Genomic DNA, 15,093 nt, shown 5'->3' on the forward strand with positions numbered 1-15,093 from the left:
ACATATCACTGTATTGTAGATGCTTCTGTAACATGGCACTAACTGCGTTTCAGTATGATTGGGTTTCCTTTATAAACCTAGTTTGATGTATTGTGTCAGTTATTCTGAGAAGGGATCGTGGCCTTCCCAAAGTGCACAGGAGAAATTAAGAGTCCCTGATAAATAGGGGCTCATTACACGTTTGTTAACTGAATTAAAGAAGGCATAACTGGGGCACCTGGGTGGCTCAGTCGGTTGTGCATCTGACTTCGGCTCAGGTCATGATCTCCCGGTTCATGAGTTTGAGCCCTGCGTTGGGCTCTGTGCTGACAGGTGGGAGCCTGGAGCCTGCTTTAGATTCTGTGTCTCCCTCTCTCTGCTCCTCTTCCACTCATGCTGTCTCTCTCAAAAATAAATGAACATTAAAAAGAAAAAGGGGTTTCTAAAAAAAGCGTAACTAAGTAGCCATTTGGGGAGATGGGGGATGGGCCTAGAAATTCCCCTCTTCCTCAGTTGCAAAAATTGAGTGACCAAGGAGTCACATGCTACTTTCCCTGTGCAGCAGCAGCCGTGGCTTCGCAGAGAGCTGCCTGACTGCCGGCACTGACAGAAGCAGTCACATCTGCTGTCACTCAGTCCTTTCTGCCCGGTTTTCCTTATGTTCCAAAGGTGTACAATATCACAGGAATGGAAAGTTCACACACCCCTTCTTTTCTTGCATTAGTTAAAACGATGCTAGTCGTAGGACATTTGAGTTTCAGAAGAGTTTCCTTGGCAGCCCCTTTGTGGGGACTGGGAATGGTCCCAGCCAGAGGGAGGAGGACACTTGGAGTGGGGTAGAGGAGTGAACGAGGAACAGTATCAGCTAACAGGCATGAGTGGTTTTTTTCTCTCCTTGTGCCCAGCGCTGTGCCAAGCTTTAGATGTGAGTTATCACAAGTATTTCCCCCTCAAGAGCACGCCATGAAAGAAGCCTTGCTCATATCTCCATTAGGAGACTGAGCCACAGAAAGGACATGGCCCTTGCCTAAAGTCCAGCAGCTGGTGAATGGGGAGTGGGTGTGAAAGAGCTGGACCATCACCTCTGCCGGGCCGCTTCTTCGTGCTGGGTGCCCACCCTTCTTCCCCACACCTAGAGATGGCCCAATACAGGGCCGAGCCCTGGGTATGTGCTCCGATAGTACTTACCAGGTGAATGCATAAAGATCAGAAGAGCAGAGAAGAGACATGCCCTTGAACAAATTAAAAGAATAGTGAAAAGTAGGAAGCACATACTGCCTGCTCAGGAAGACTTGACCATCCGGAAGGATGAGTAGTGGTTCACACCTGAAGTACTTGCTGAGCCCTCATGGGTGCAGACCCTGGACTGGTCAGTGCACAAGTGAATAGATGGAGAGGCTTCCCCTGGTGCTGGCAGGTGCACGTGGCACCAGCTGCAGTGTGGGACGAGGGAGGGGGCTTCTGCCGTAGGGACGGGGGGGGGCTGACTTAGAGCCTTGCCTTGCTTTCAGAGCCTCTGTGACCTCTTTCACATCCCAACAAAGGTCCCTTTGGGCGGTGACTTCCTGTAGCTCTCCCTTAGGAAATTCTTAGGCGGCCCTGTCCTAAGATGCTAGAGCTGCCTACCAAGGAAGACATTAGGTTGGGTCCAAAGTAATGACCGGCAGAGCCCCCCCAGGTTCCCGTGGCCCGTGTGAGCAGCCTCTGGTCCTCTCCCCCTGCAGTCACGAGGGTCCTGTGTGGCAAGTGGCCTGGGCCCACCCCATGTATGGCAACATCCTGGCATCCTGCTCCTAAGACCGGAAAGTCATTATCTGGAAAGAGGAGAATGGCACCTGGGAGAAGACACACGAGCACACAGGACACGACTCCTCAGGTACAGGGAGCGCGGTGGGAGCAGGTGGGCGGGGCCTTGCACGCGAGGGGCCTTGCACGCGAAGGGCCTGGGTCTGGCTGAGGCTCACGGGCACCTTTCCCCTCATGATGCTCCTCATTTGTCCCTTAGATTTGGTCGGCTTCTCTGCTGTCTGTCCACAGCAGAGGTAAGGCCCTAAGACCTAAAGCCAGTCTAAAGCAAATTAAGAAAGGAAAAAAAAGGAACATGGTGCTTTTTTTTTTTTTTAATTCATTTTAAGTATTGGCCTTTATGCTCAGATTATTGTCCATCCTTTTTCTCCTAGTTTTATTTTTTTTATTAATGTACAGTTTTATATTGGTTTCAGGTATGTTATAATGATTCAGTACCTCTGTCCATTACTCTGTGCTCATCACAATAAGTACACCCTTAATCCCCTTTATCTATTTCACCCCATCCTACTTTTTGTAAAGGTAGACTATCGTAGGGGGGAGGGGGGGATGGGCATGGAGGAGGGCACTTTGGGGATGAGCACTGAGTGTTATGTAGAAACTAATTTGACAATAAACTATTTGTAAAAAAATAAAAATAAAAATAAAAATAAAAATAAAAAAAAAAATGTAAAAAAAAAAAGGTAGACTATCGTTTATGAAGTTATGATATTCGTAGGTGATGGGTTTTTTAAATCTTCTTAATTAACAAAAGTGAAGCTTCCTCCTGGGAAATCAAAGCCTGCTAACGGTGCCTCCCTCCTGCAGTAAACTCTGTGTGCTGGGCCCCCCACGACTACGGCCTAATCCTGGCCTGCGGGAGCTCGGATGGGGCCATCTCCCTGCTGACATACACCGGAGAGGGCCAGTGGGAAGTGAAGAAGATCAACAACGCTCACACCGTAAGTCCAGAGCCAGCCTGCGTGTGTGTCCTGGCGCCTCCCTAGAGACTGGCAGGAGTCGTGCGGCTGCTCTGCGGGGGCTTGGGCAGGGCTGGTGCCCAGACACGTTCAGTGGGGCAGCTTCAAACCACTTTGCTCTGGAGCCAGACGGAGGCTGCATCCAGGGAGGCCGGGCTCATTCAGCCCAGAGCAGGGTTTGGCATAGCTGCCTTCCTGCAAGCTCCCAAGTCAGGGAGGGCCAGGGACTGGCCAGGTGGCAGCGGCAGCCGGCCTCCCGGCTACCTTTGCTATGGACGCCTCAAGTTAACATGCTTGCACTGGGCATCGGGACCCCCTAGCACTGAGCAGTGTTGTAAAGAGCATCCTATGAATTCATTTCCTTGCATTTCCAGTCATTGGATATTATGGTTGCAATAGAAAGCACTGTGGATGGTGGAGGAATGTCTCACATATTTGAGCCCCTACTGTGTGTCATGTAATCCTCACAAACATTTGTCAATGAAAGAGGAAACTATCAAATTAACAGATTTGCAAAGTAAACAGTGCTGTTCCCGTTTTATGTTGGGACAGATAAGGCTTAGAGAAGGTCCTGTGCCGCCGTTAGAGCGCAGAATCGGTGTGCCTTCTCGCTGTAGAACAGTTCCAGCTTCGGTGGGCCCAGATCCTTCTGCAGTCTGCCCGGATGGAAACTTGGTAGCCCCCAGGCTGCCTCTCAAGGTTAAGAGATCCACAGCCTGCTCAGCCCTCAGGGTCCAGGAGCCTGGCTCAGGTCCTTATTTGAGGTGCTCAGATTCCTGGCTGCTGGCCAACTTGCAGAAGTGAATAGGGGGAGAGGCTTCTAGAAGCTGGTGGGGATGGCATCATAGCTTTTCAGCCTTTCCTTATCCCTCCGTAAAAACCAGCAGAGCAACTAGGTAGCGCAACCAAAGACTCAGTAACAACCTTTGCAGCAGAAGTAGGTAACCAGGTATTTCCACAAACTCCAAATTAGAGGCAGAGAGGAACCAGCCAGCGGCACCGAAGGCTGCCTGGAGTTGGTGTCTGCGCAGGAGGCTGGAGGAAGCGGAGACACGGTGGCCGCCGGGTGCTGCCCGGAAGACGGAGCTGCCAGTGCAGGAGCAGCCCCTGAGACGGAACACGTTTTGCATTTTCTCTTGTTTTTAACTTTTTAAAAATTAATATACAATTTACTTATAAAATTCACCCTTTTTAAAAATCTACAATTCTGTAGTTTTTAGTATGTTCAGAAAGTTGTATGATTGTCCCTGCCGATTTTCAGAACTTTTTCCTCACCCCAGAAAGAAACCTCCTCAGCAGTCGCCCTCCACCCTACCCCCGACCGAGGCAACCACCGACTGGCTTTCGGTGATGGATTTGCTATGCAGGGCCTGTCCTACGAACGGGGTCCTGTAATCTGGGCACACCTCAGGGCCGCTGGGTTTGGTTCCAGACCACTGCAGTAAAGACACTCGAAGGAATTTTTTGGTTTCCCAGTGCATATCAGTTGTATTTACACTGTCCTCTAGTGTATTAAGTAAGCAGTAGTAGCAGTGGCTATAAAAAACAGAGTATGTGCCTTCATTAAAATTTATTGCTGAAAAATGCTGAGCATCAGCTGAGTAGTTGAGCTGTAATGTTTTGTTTTCATTTGGGTTTATTGCTGGTGAAGGGTCTTGCCTCAGTGTTGACGGCTGCTGACGGACCAGGGTGGTGCTTGCTGAAGGCTGGGGTGGTGGGGCGGTTGCTTAACAGGAGACAGGATTGAAGTTTCCCGCATCTGCTGATTCTTCCTTTCACAATTTCTCCCTAACATGCGATGCTATTTAATAGCGTTTTACCCACAGCAGCCGTGGCACTTACCCACTCAAACTTGGGGTCCATCCGCTCCCACCCTGCTGCTGCCCTATCAGCTAAATTTGCATAATATTCTAAATCCTTGGTTGTCGTTTCAACAGTCTTCATAGCACCTCCCGCAGGAGTACCTTGCATCTCAGGAACCACCCTCTTTGTCATCCATAAGACGTAACTCCCCGTGCATTCAAGTACGATCATGCGATTCCAGCAGTTCAGTCTCCTCTTCAGGCTCCGCTTCTATTTCCCATTCTCTGGCTCTTTCCAGCACATCTTCAGTTATTCCTTCCACGCTCTTGTTCATATTCATATTTTGATTTCTTCCCATGAATCACAGATGCTCTTAATGGCCACTAGAATGGTGAATCCTTTCCAGAAAGTTTTCAGTTTACTTTGCCCAGATCCATCAGAGGGATCACCATGGCACCTACAGCCTTACAAAATATATTTCTTAAATAATAAGTCTTCAGAGTCGAAATCACTCCTTACTCCATATGGAAGTTGCTGCATGGCTGTTGTGTTAGCAGCCTGTAGAAGTAAATGGCCTTTTTTCTTAAGCCTTATGAGCCCAGCTCTGCTCACTTCACGCTTGGCTGCTGGCGGCCTCCTCACCTCTCAGCCTTCACAGAATTGAAGAGAGTCAGAGCCTTGCTCTCAGTTAGGCTTTCGTTTAAGGGAATGCTGTGGCTGCTGGCGTGATCTTCTCTCCAGGCTCCTGAAACCTTCTCCTTGTCAGTGGTGAGGTGGTTTCACTTTCTTACCGTTAGCATGTTCACTGGGGTAGCACTTTTCGTTTCCTTCCCGAGCTTTTCCTTTGCACTCAGTTCTCGGCTGTTCGGAGCAAGAGGCCTAGCTTTTTTAGTCCTTCTCAACTTCTGACGTGCCTTCCTCAGTGAGCTGAGTTATTTCCAGCTTTTGGTTTAAAGTGAGAGATGTGTGACTCCTTTCACCTGCACAGTCAGTGGCCGTTGTAAGGTTATTAATTGGCCTAATTTCAATATCTTTGTGTCTCATAGTGAGACCCAAGGAGAGGGCAGGACCTGGTGGAACAGCCAGGTAGTGGAGCAGTCAGAACACACACAACATTTATCAATTAAGCTTGTCATTTTATATGGGTGTAATTCATGGTGCCCCAAAACAATGGCAATAGTAATGACAAAAGACTGCTGATCACAAATCACCATAACAGATAGAGTAATGAAAAAGCTTGAAATATTGTGAGAGTTACCAAAATGTGACAGACACACAAAGTGAGCAAATGCTGTTGGAACAATGGCACCAATAGACTTTCTTGACACAGGGTAGCCACACACCTTCAATTTGTAAAAAACACAGCGTAACTGAGAAGCACAGTAAAGTGAAGCACAGTTGAATTACTGGCGTCTTTCATTTGACATGTTTTCAGGGTTCATATCATAGTATGTGTCAGTGCTTTACACCTTTTCATGGCTGATGTTCCATCGTGTGAATTTACGTATCTCGTTTAGCCGTTAATTGACATCCGCAGCTATTAGGAATAATGCTGCTATGAACGTTCATGTATAAGATTTTTATGAGCACATGTTTTCAGTTTTCTTGGGTTTATACCTGGAAGTAGAATTACTAAGTCAGATGGAAAGTCTCTGTTTAACTTTTGGTGGTGCCAAGTTTTCCAAGTTAACTCTACCATTTTACATGGCTTCCAGCAATGTACAAGGGTTTGGTTTCTCCACATCCTTGCCAACTCTTATTGTCGTCTTTTCTTAGTTACAGCCATCCAAGCGAGTGTGAAGCGGTACCTCATTGTGACCTCCGTTTGCATGTGTCTGGTGATGGATGCGGGTGGGCACGTTTGCGTGCTTGCCGGCCGTCGGTATTCTCTTTGGAGGACTGACTGGGAGGGGGTTAATCCTGTGCCCTACCAGCTGAGTGCAAGCCCCTCACTCTAAGAAAGACTAAAGGGACTTGTAGAAATCTGACCTTTATGACCCACCAAGGCTTGCTTCCACAACAGGGCGCCTGGTGAGGAGAAACTGCTGGAAATCAAAACTTAGCAGGAGAGAGACACAGGAAAAGGAAAGCGAGGATGTAGACCAAAGTCAGGGAGGGGAACAGAGCCAAGAAATCTTGAAAGCAAGTTACCACATTTGTCATCACATCTGTGAACAAAAACAGACTTCTCAACCTAGAAAGACTTCCCTGAACCTCAGTTTTTTAGGAAAACTAATTTCACATAAAAATAACAGAAAAGCATTTGAGGTGAAATTACATAAATTTTAACTCACAAGAAAGGGAAAGTGTGCAGACTGGTCTGGAGGCTGGTGGGCAGCAAGTTACCTTGGAAGTTTCTAACTTCATAGGGGATGGAGTTAGGCAGGCTCTAAGGGGCTTGCTATGATAAAATGTTTCCATAATTTACATTCTTCTGAATGTGTATAATATACATTAGGAAGAGCTTAATCCTTAATTAAGTTCTTGAGTGTTCGGAATGTTTTAAAGATGTTTCTTAGGAAGAAAAATTTTCCAGGGAAGAAGTGTCGAGGAATAGGGGTTGGGGATTCAGGAGGCACTTGTGATGAGCACCTTGTGATGAGGGTGACGTAGGGAAGTGTGGAATCACTGTGTTGTACACCTGAAACTAAGTATAATACTGCACATTAACTAACTGGAGTTCAAGTAAAAACTTAACATTTTAAAAGAGGAATATACAGAATAACATCCTGACAAGCAGTGAAAGAAAGGCATGCCCACAAAATAGACTCAGACTGTCACTATTTCAAATCAAGCTAAGAAACATTTTTTAAATGATAAAAGGTGTGAAAAGATACCAGAAGTCAAAATAAGAAAAACTTCAAAATGAAGTGACAGAATTTAGGAAAGAATTAGAAATGAAAAATTATTTCAGTGATACAGACTAAATTAGAAAGAATACCAGAGCAAATAAACACAACAGATAATACCTTCAAAGAGAAATAGATCATGAAGAAAAGGAAATTTCTTGTTCTCGCTTTGGCAGCATATGTACTAAAATGAGAACAATACAGAGAAGATTAGCATGGCCCTACGCAAGGATGACACAGATTCATGAAGGGTCCCATATTTTTGGAATATTACTCAGCCATCAAAAAAAAAAAAAAAAACCACACCTGAAATCTTGCCATTCGTGGCGATGTGGATGGAGCTAGAATATATAATGCTAAGCAAAATAAGTCAGAAAGACAAACACCATATGATTTCACTCATGTGGAATTTGAAAAACAAATCAGAAGAACATATGGGAAGTGGGGGAAGAAAAGAGAGAGAAACAAACCACAAAAGAATCTTAACGAGAGAACAAACTGAGGGTCCCTGGATGGGAGGTGGGTGAGAGATGGGCCAGGTGGGTGATGGGTATCAAAAAGAGCATTTGTTGTAATGAGCACTGGGTGCCATATGTAAGTGATGAATCACTGAATTCTACCTCTTAAACCAGTATTGCACTGTATATTAACTAAAATATAAATAAAAAGAAAACAGGACATTTCTTAAAATTAAAAAAATGAGAGAAAAAGATTTTCAGAAAAAAGACCGGCAAAGATCAAACATGAATATGAAGAATCCCTGAAGAAGAAAAAAGAATAAATACTAAAAACTAATTAAAGAAAAAGATTTTAAAATTTTAAAGCAATGTTTGAAACTGCATTTTGAGAGAGCATGCTCTACATTTAAGAATGTCAACCCAGAGGCGCCTGGGTGGCTCATAGTCAGTTAAGCATCTGACTCTTGATTTCAGTTCAGGTCATGATCTCATGGTTTGAGGGATCAAACCCTGCACCAGGCTTTTTGCTGACCATGCGGACCCTGCTTGGATTCCTCTTGAGTGTTATCTCTCTGTCGCTCTCAAAATAAATAAACTTTAGAGAGAGAGGGAAAAAAGATCAACCCAGAAGGGTACCTGGCTGACTCCATTGATAGAGCATATGGCTCTTGATCTCAGGGTCATGAGTTCCAGCCCCATGCTGGGCATGGGGTCTACTTAAAAAATAAAATGCTTTGAAGAAAGAAAAAAGCATCAACCCAGAATCACCAGCATAAAGGATATAATTTTAATAAAATTACTGGCTTTAAATAAAATTGGGCATCTAGAGAAAAAAAGCCATATGACTTATAAAGGAAACAAAATTAGATTTTCATTAGACTCTTCAACAGCAATGATCCATGCATAGAAAAAAAAATTCACAGTAACCAAGGAAAGCATGTGTGGGCCAAGGATTTATAACCAGCACCACTGACTTTCAGGTTCACACAAAAGATCATAGCAAGCTTAAAACCCAAAAACTGGATATGACTACAGGTGTATCAGCAGGTGAATGGATCAGGTTGTGTCCAGACTATTGGAAATGCTCCTGAGCAATGGAGAGAAATGACTACTGACACACATGAGAAGAATGAATTTTAATTACACAGAGTGACAACAGGCAGATAAAATGGTACATAGCATGAATTCTATTGATCTAAAATTCTAGAAAAAATAAAGAAGAGTGACAGCAGGTCAGTTAAGTTTAGGGTAGAGCAGGGCTAGGGGAGTGATTAGGAAAGAGACCAGAGGAAACTTTGAGGAGTGATGGATGGGTTTATCTTTTGTTTGTTTTCCAGTAAAGTATTCTTCTTATCCCTTCTTTTTTAATTGAAGTATCACTGACATATATTTATTTCCGATGTATAACCTAATGATTCAGTATTTGTATACATTACAAAATTATTACCACAATAAGTCTAGTTAACATTCGTCACTGTATACAATTACCCCCCAAATTTTTTCAGTTGAGCTTTGGATTTCGGCTCAGATCATAATCTCCTGGTTCATAGGTTTGAGCCCTGCATCGGGCTCTGTGCTGACAGCTCAGAGCCTGGAGCCCTCTTCGGATTCTGTGTCTCCCTCCCTCTCTCTGCTCCTCTCCTGCTAGCACGCTCTCTCGTGCTCGAGCTCTCTCTCTCTCTCTCTCTCTCAAAAATAAGCACTTTTCCAAAGAAGACATCCAGATGGCTAACAGACACATGAAAAGATGCTCAACATCGCTAATATCAGAGAAATACAAATCAAAACCACATTGAGATACCACCTCACAGGGGTCAGAGTGGCTAAAATTAACAACTCCGGAAACAACAGATGTCAGCAAGGATGTGGAAAACAGGAGCCCTCGTGCACTGCTGGTGGGAATGCAAACTGGTGCAGCCACTTTGGAAAACAGTGTGGAGGTTCCTCAAAAAATTAAAATTACCCTACAGCCCAGCAATAGCACTGCTAGGAATTTACCCAAGGGATACCGGAGTGCTGATGCATAAGGGCACATGGACCCCAATGTTCATAGCAGCACTCTCAACAATAGCCAAATCATGGAAAGAGCCCAAATGTCCATCAACTGATGAATGCTTAAAGAAGATATGGTATATTATGTACAATGGAATATTACTCAGTGATTTTAAAAAAGGAATGGAGTACTACTTGGCAATGAAAAAGAATAAAATCTTGACATTTGCAGCAATGTCGTTGGAACCGGAGAATATTGTGCTAAGTGAAGTCAGAGATAGACACCATATGTTTTCACTCATATATGGAGTATGAGAAACTTAAGACCATGAGGGATGGGAAGGAGGAAAAATACATAGTTACAAATAGGGAGGCAAACCATAAGAGACTCTCAAATACAGAGAGCAAACTGAGGGTTGATGGGGAGGGTCAAGTCAGGGAGGGGAAGTGGGAGATGGGCATTGAGGAGGACACTTGTTGCAATGGGAACTGGGTGTTGTATATAAGTGATAAATCATGGGAATCTACTCCTGAAGCCAAGAGCACCCTGTATACACTGTATGTCAATAAATTATATTTAAATAAATAAAAAACACTTAAAATTTTTAAAAATAAATTTAAAAAGTTTTTTCTCATCATAAGGATTGTAAGGTATGCTCTCCTAGCAACTTGCAGATAAACAGGATGGTATTACCTATAGTCACATCCCTGTGACTTATTTTATACCTGAAAGTTTGTATCTTTTGACTCCCTTTTACACATTTACCCCACACCTCACACCCCACCTCTGGCAACCACCTATCTGTTCTTTGTATCTATGAGCATGGAGTTTTTCCTGTTTGTCTTTTTTTTTTTTTTTTTTAAGATTCCACATATAAATATGGGAGATCATACAGTGTCTTTCACTTCATTAAGCATAATGCCTTCAACGTCTGTCCATGTTGTTGCATATGCTACAATTTCATTTTCTGTGGTTGAATAATACTGTGTGTGTGTGTGTGTGTGAGAGAGAGAGAGAGAGGGAGAGAGAGAGAACTTCGAGATCTCTCTGGAAGTTCTATTTTCAGGTTTTTTGAGGAACCTCCATACTGTTTTTCATAAAGGCTCCACCAATTTACACTCCCACCAGCAGTATACAAGTGTTACCTTTTTTCCACATACTCAAGACTTGTTATTTGTCTTTTTGATACCAGTCATTCTGACTGGTGCGAGGTGCTCTCTCATTGCAGTTCTGATTTGCATTTCCGTGATGCTGAGCATCTTTTCATGTGTCTGTTCATCATCAGTATGTCTTTGGGAATTGTGTATTCAGGTCCTCTGCCCGTTTTTAATCAGATTATCTGTTTGGAGGTTAAGTTGCATGAGTTCTTCAAGGTAATGTTGGCCTCGTCGAATGAATTTGGAAGAATACCTTCCTTTTCTATTTTTGGAAGAGTTTGAGAAGGCAGGTATTCATTCTTCAGATGTTTGGTAGAGGGTCACCTGGCTGGTTCAAGCTTGCAACTCTTGATCTCTAGGATTGTGAGTTTGAGCCCCACATTGGGTGTAGAAATACTTTAAAATAAAATCTTAAAAAATGAATTTTGGTAGATTTCACCTGTGAAGCCATCTAGTCCTAGACTTTTGTTGGAAGTCCTTTGATTACCAATTCAATTTTATTACTAGTAGTCTCTCTGCTCTGATTTTGTATCTTCATTCAGTCTTGGAAGATGATATATTTCTGGGAGTTTATCCATTTCTTCTGGGTGGTTCAGTTTATTGGCATATAATTTTTCATAGTAGTCTCATAATCCTTTGTATTTCTGTGGTACAGGTTGTAATTTCTTCTCTTTCACTTCTGATTTTGAGTCCTCTCTTGATGAGTCTGGCCAAAGATTTATCTTTTTTTTTTTTTTTTTAATGTTTTTGAAGAACCATTGATCTTTTGTGTTGTTGTTTTAGTCTCTTTAATATATTTTCTCTCTGATCTTTATCATTTCCTTCCTTCTACCACCTGTGGGCTTTGTTCTTTTTCTAGTTCCTTTAGGTATAAAGTCAGATTGAGATTTTGTTTCTTGAGTAGACCTGTATCACGATAAATTTCCCTCTTTGAATTCCTTTTGCTACATCCCAAAAATTGTGAACCATTATGTTTCCATTTTCATTTTTTTCCGGGTCTTTTTCATTTCCTCTTTGATTTCTTCATTGACCCATTGGGTGTTTAGTAGCATGTTGTTTAGTCTCCATGAGTTTATATTTTTCCCAGTTTTAAAAATTAATCCCTTTATCATTAAGGAATAACCTTCTTTGTCTCTTGTTATAGCCTTTGTTTTTAAGTCTATTCTGTCTGACCTAAGCATTGCTACCCCAGGTTTTTTTGGTTTGTTTGCGTCCATTTGCATGGAATATCTTATTCCATCCCTTCAGTTTTAGTCTTTATGTGTCTTTAGGTGCGAAGCGAGTCTCTTCCAGGCAGCATATAGATGAGTCTTGGCTTTTTAATCTGGTCTTTTGATTGGAGGATTAGACTGTTTACCTTGTAAGTGATTATTGATAGATATGTACTTATTGCTGTTTTTGTTAATTGTTTTCTGGATATTCTTTTCTGTTCCTTGTTCTCTTTATGGCTTGATGACTTTGTTTAGTAGTATGCTTAGATTCCTGTCTCATTATCTTTTATGTATGTACTATCGATTTTTGCTTTGTGGCTACCATGAGGCTTACATTTATTTATAATTATAACAGTCTGTTTGAAGTTGAGAACTTATACAGGAATGCATTCTAAAGCGCTACATTTTTACTCTCCCTCCACCTACATTTTATGTTTCTGACATTACATTTTATGTCTTTTAACCTTGTGTATCCCTTAACTAATTATTGGAATTCTATTTTTACTACTTTTGTCTTTTAACCTTCATACCAGCTTTAGCTGTGATTAATCTACCAAACTTCCTATCTTTACCTTAACCAGTGAGATTTCTATTTTCATATATTTTGTTGTTACTAATAAGCACCCTTTATTTTCAGTGTGAAGATCCTTTAACATTTGTCACATGGTGAGCTTACTGGTCATGAGCTTCATTAGCTTTAGCTTGTCTGGAAAGCTCTCCTCCAGCTCTGCACTCCTTCCCTGACTGCTCTGGGCTGGCAGTTGTCTTCTTTCAGCGCTTTGAGACATGTCTGTTACCTTGGCTGTAGTGGTAGTTGTACGGAGTACACCTGCGTCACGGTTCATCAGGTTGTGCACTTTATATGCAGTTAATGTCAATAAAACCTCAAAACCCTTCTGAAGGGCTTTATTTTGGAGGATAAAGGACTCAGACTGTTCGTGCTGTGCTCCAACTCAAGGGCTGTTGTTTCCTCTCCTCCTTCCTGAGGTGTCTACTAGAGAATAAGCTCCGACGAGAAAATGATTGGAAAGTCATCAAGTGTAGTTACCTGTAGAGAACTAAGATCAAATAAGGTTATAAGGCAGAGTGTAGGATGTACTGGCCATGTGCTAAGGTAGTGGGCACAAGCAGAGCAGATCAGGGTCTTTTAATGTTGGTGCCACACACATAGAACCCACCCCGCCCCCCAGAACAACACCTGTGGCAAAGAATGAGGAGAGTGCTGCAAATGCTTTTCCTAATGTTTTTCCTTATACGTTGGCAGTGACTGAGACTCCTGTGTATAATGAGATGAGATAAATAATTATGTGGCAGCGAGCAACCCTAGCACTGGATCATAGTCTTGAAATAGTTGCTTACCAAAAGAAACCCTAATTCTTTTTTTCTTCTTTTATAGTTTATTGTCAAGTTGATTTCCATACAACACCCAGTGCTCATCCCCACAAGTGCCCCCCTCCATGCCCATCACCCCCCTTCCCATCCCCCCCAACCCCATCAGCCCTCAGTTTGTTCTCAGCATTCAAGAGTCTCTCTCATGGTTTGCCTCCCTCTCTCTTCCCAACTATTTTTTCCCGTTCCCCTCCTCTATGATCCTCTGTTAAGTTTCTCCTGTTCCACATAGGAGTGAAAACATATGTATCTGTCCTTCTCTGCCTGACTTATTTAGCTCAGCATAACACCCTTGAGTTCCATCCACATGGCCAGATATCATTCTTTCTCATTGCCATGTAGTATTCCATCGTATAGATAAACCACATCTTCTTGATCCATTCATCAGTTGATGGACACTTAGGCTCTTTCCATGATTTGGCTATTGTTAAAAGTGCTGCTATGAATGTTGGGGTCCATGTGCCCCTATGCATCAGCACTCCTGTGTCCCCTGGGTAAATCCCTAGCAATGCTCTTGCTGGGTCATAGGGGAGTTCTATTGTTAATTTTTTGAGGAACCTCCACAAGAAACCCTAATTCTTGAGGAAGTGGTTGATCTTAGCTCTGGGGGGGAAATGTACAGGAGGAGTCTGTGATGTCATTTCCTACCCAACAGAAATAACCAGAGACATATTGTGACATACTGGAGTTATGTCAGAGGAGCCAGTTTGAACACACTGCAGTTGAGGTGTCAAAAAAATGAACTGAAACCCATCAAATATGCTTAAATGCATGAGTTCATAATGATATATAAAAGAAAGAATCCATCAACTTTGAAGAACGGTAGGAAACCAGTTCAGAAAGTGTCAAGCATTTGTCCTACCTTTCCTGATTGATCTGTACCCATGGGGAGCCAAATATTAACGAGGGGAATTGCCCCTGTCTAGCTTATTCCTAATAATAAATGACAAAGATAGGAATACAATTGGAGTTACCACCATTTTGTAATGTCCAGTGATTGAAAGAGACATAAATTGTTGACAGATGCTAATAACATAAAAAAAACAATTTGATGTCATTTGCCTTCCGCTGAAAGAATACATTACTGCCGGTCGTCTTAAAGGGGTCAGACTTGAGTCTGATCCAGTCTAGGATCCAGCTGACAATCTTCAGGAATTCAGAGGAAAGTGTTGAACAAGTAAGAAACTGCAAATGGGCCTGAGATACTGCAGGTCAGATGACTGGTCTTTCTTCAACAGACAAATTGTAAGGGGAAAAAAAAAAAAGCTCAGAGGGGGCATCTATAAATGAGATGTAAAAAAGATTTTTAAAAATTTAAATGGTGGGACTAAACTATGGTGTCTAGGGATGCATATTAGGGTAACAAAAGTCAAAGAAAAGTAAGAAATTAGAAGTCAGGAAAATGTTACTTATTGGGGAAGAGGGCTGTGATTCAGGTAGGACCTAATTACAAGGCTTCTTGGGTAAATGGTAATTCGATATCTTGAAC

At 42.7% G+C, this 15,093-nt stretch overlaps 1 protein-coding gene and 1 pseudogene across 1 annotated transcript in view; both read left to right on the plus strand.

The window, feature by feature from the left end:
* SEC13 (SEC13 homolog, nuclear pore and COPII coat complex component) overlaps positions 1-15,093 on the plus strand; it is a 35,069-nt gene that overhangs the window by 7,079 nt on the left and 12,897 nt on the right. Inside the window, 2 exon segments of the mRNA XM_039231386.1 lie at positions 1,704-1,855; positions 2,593-2,726. Coding sequence (XP_039087317.1) covers positions 1,704-1,855; positions 2,593-2,726 — 286 coding nt within the window.
* Positions 7,561-7,660, plus strand: LOC120231349 (annotated as a pseudogene).

Source organism: Hyaena hyaena, unplaced genomic scaffold (assembly GCF_003009895.1).
Source record: "Hyaena hyaena isolate Hyena2069 unplaced genomic scaffold, ASM300989v1 scaffold_56, whole genome shotgun sequence".
NCBI classification, from domain to species: Eukaryota; Metazoa; Chordata; class Mammalia; order Carnivora; family Hyaenidae; genus Hyaena; species Hyaena hyaena.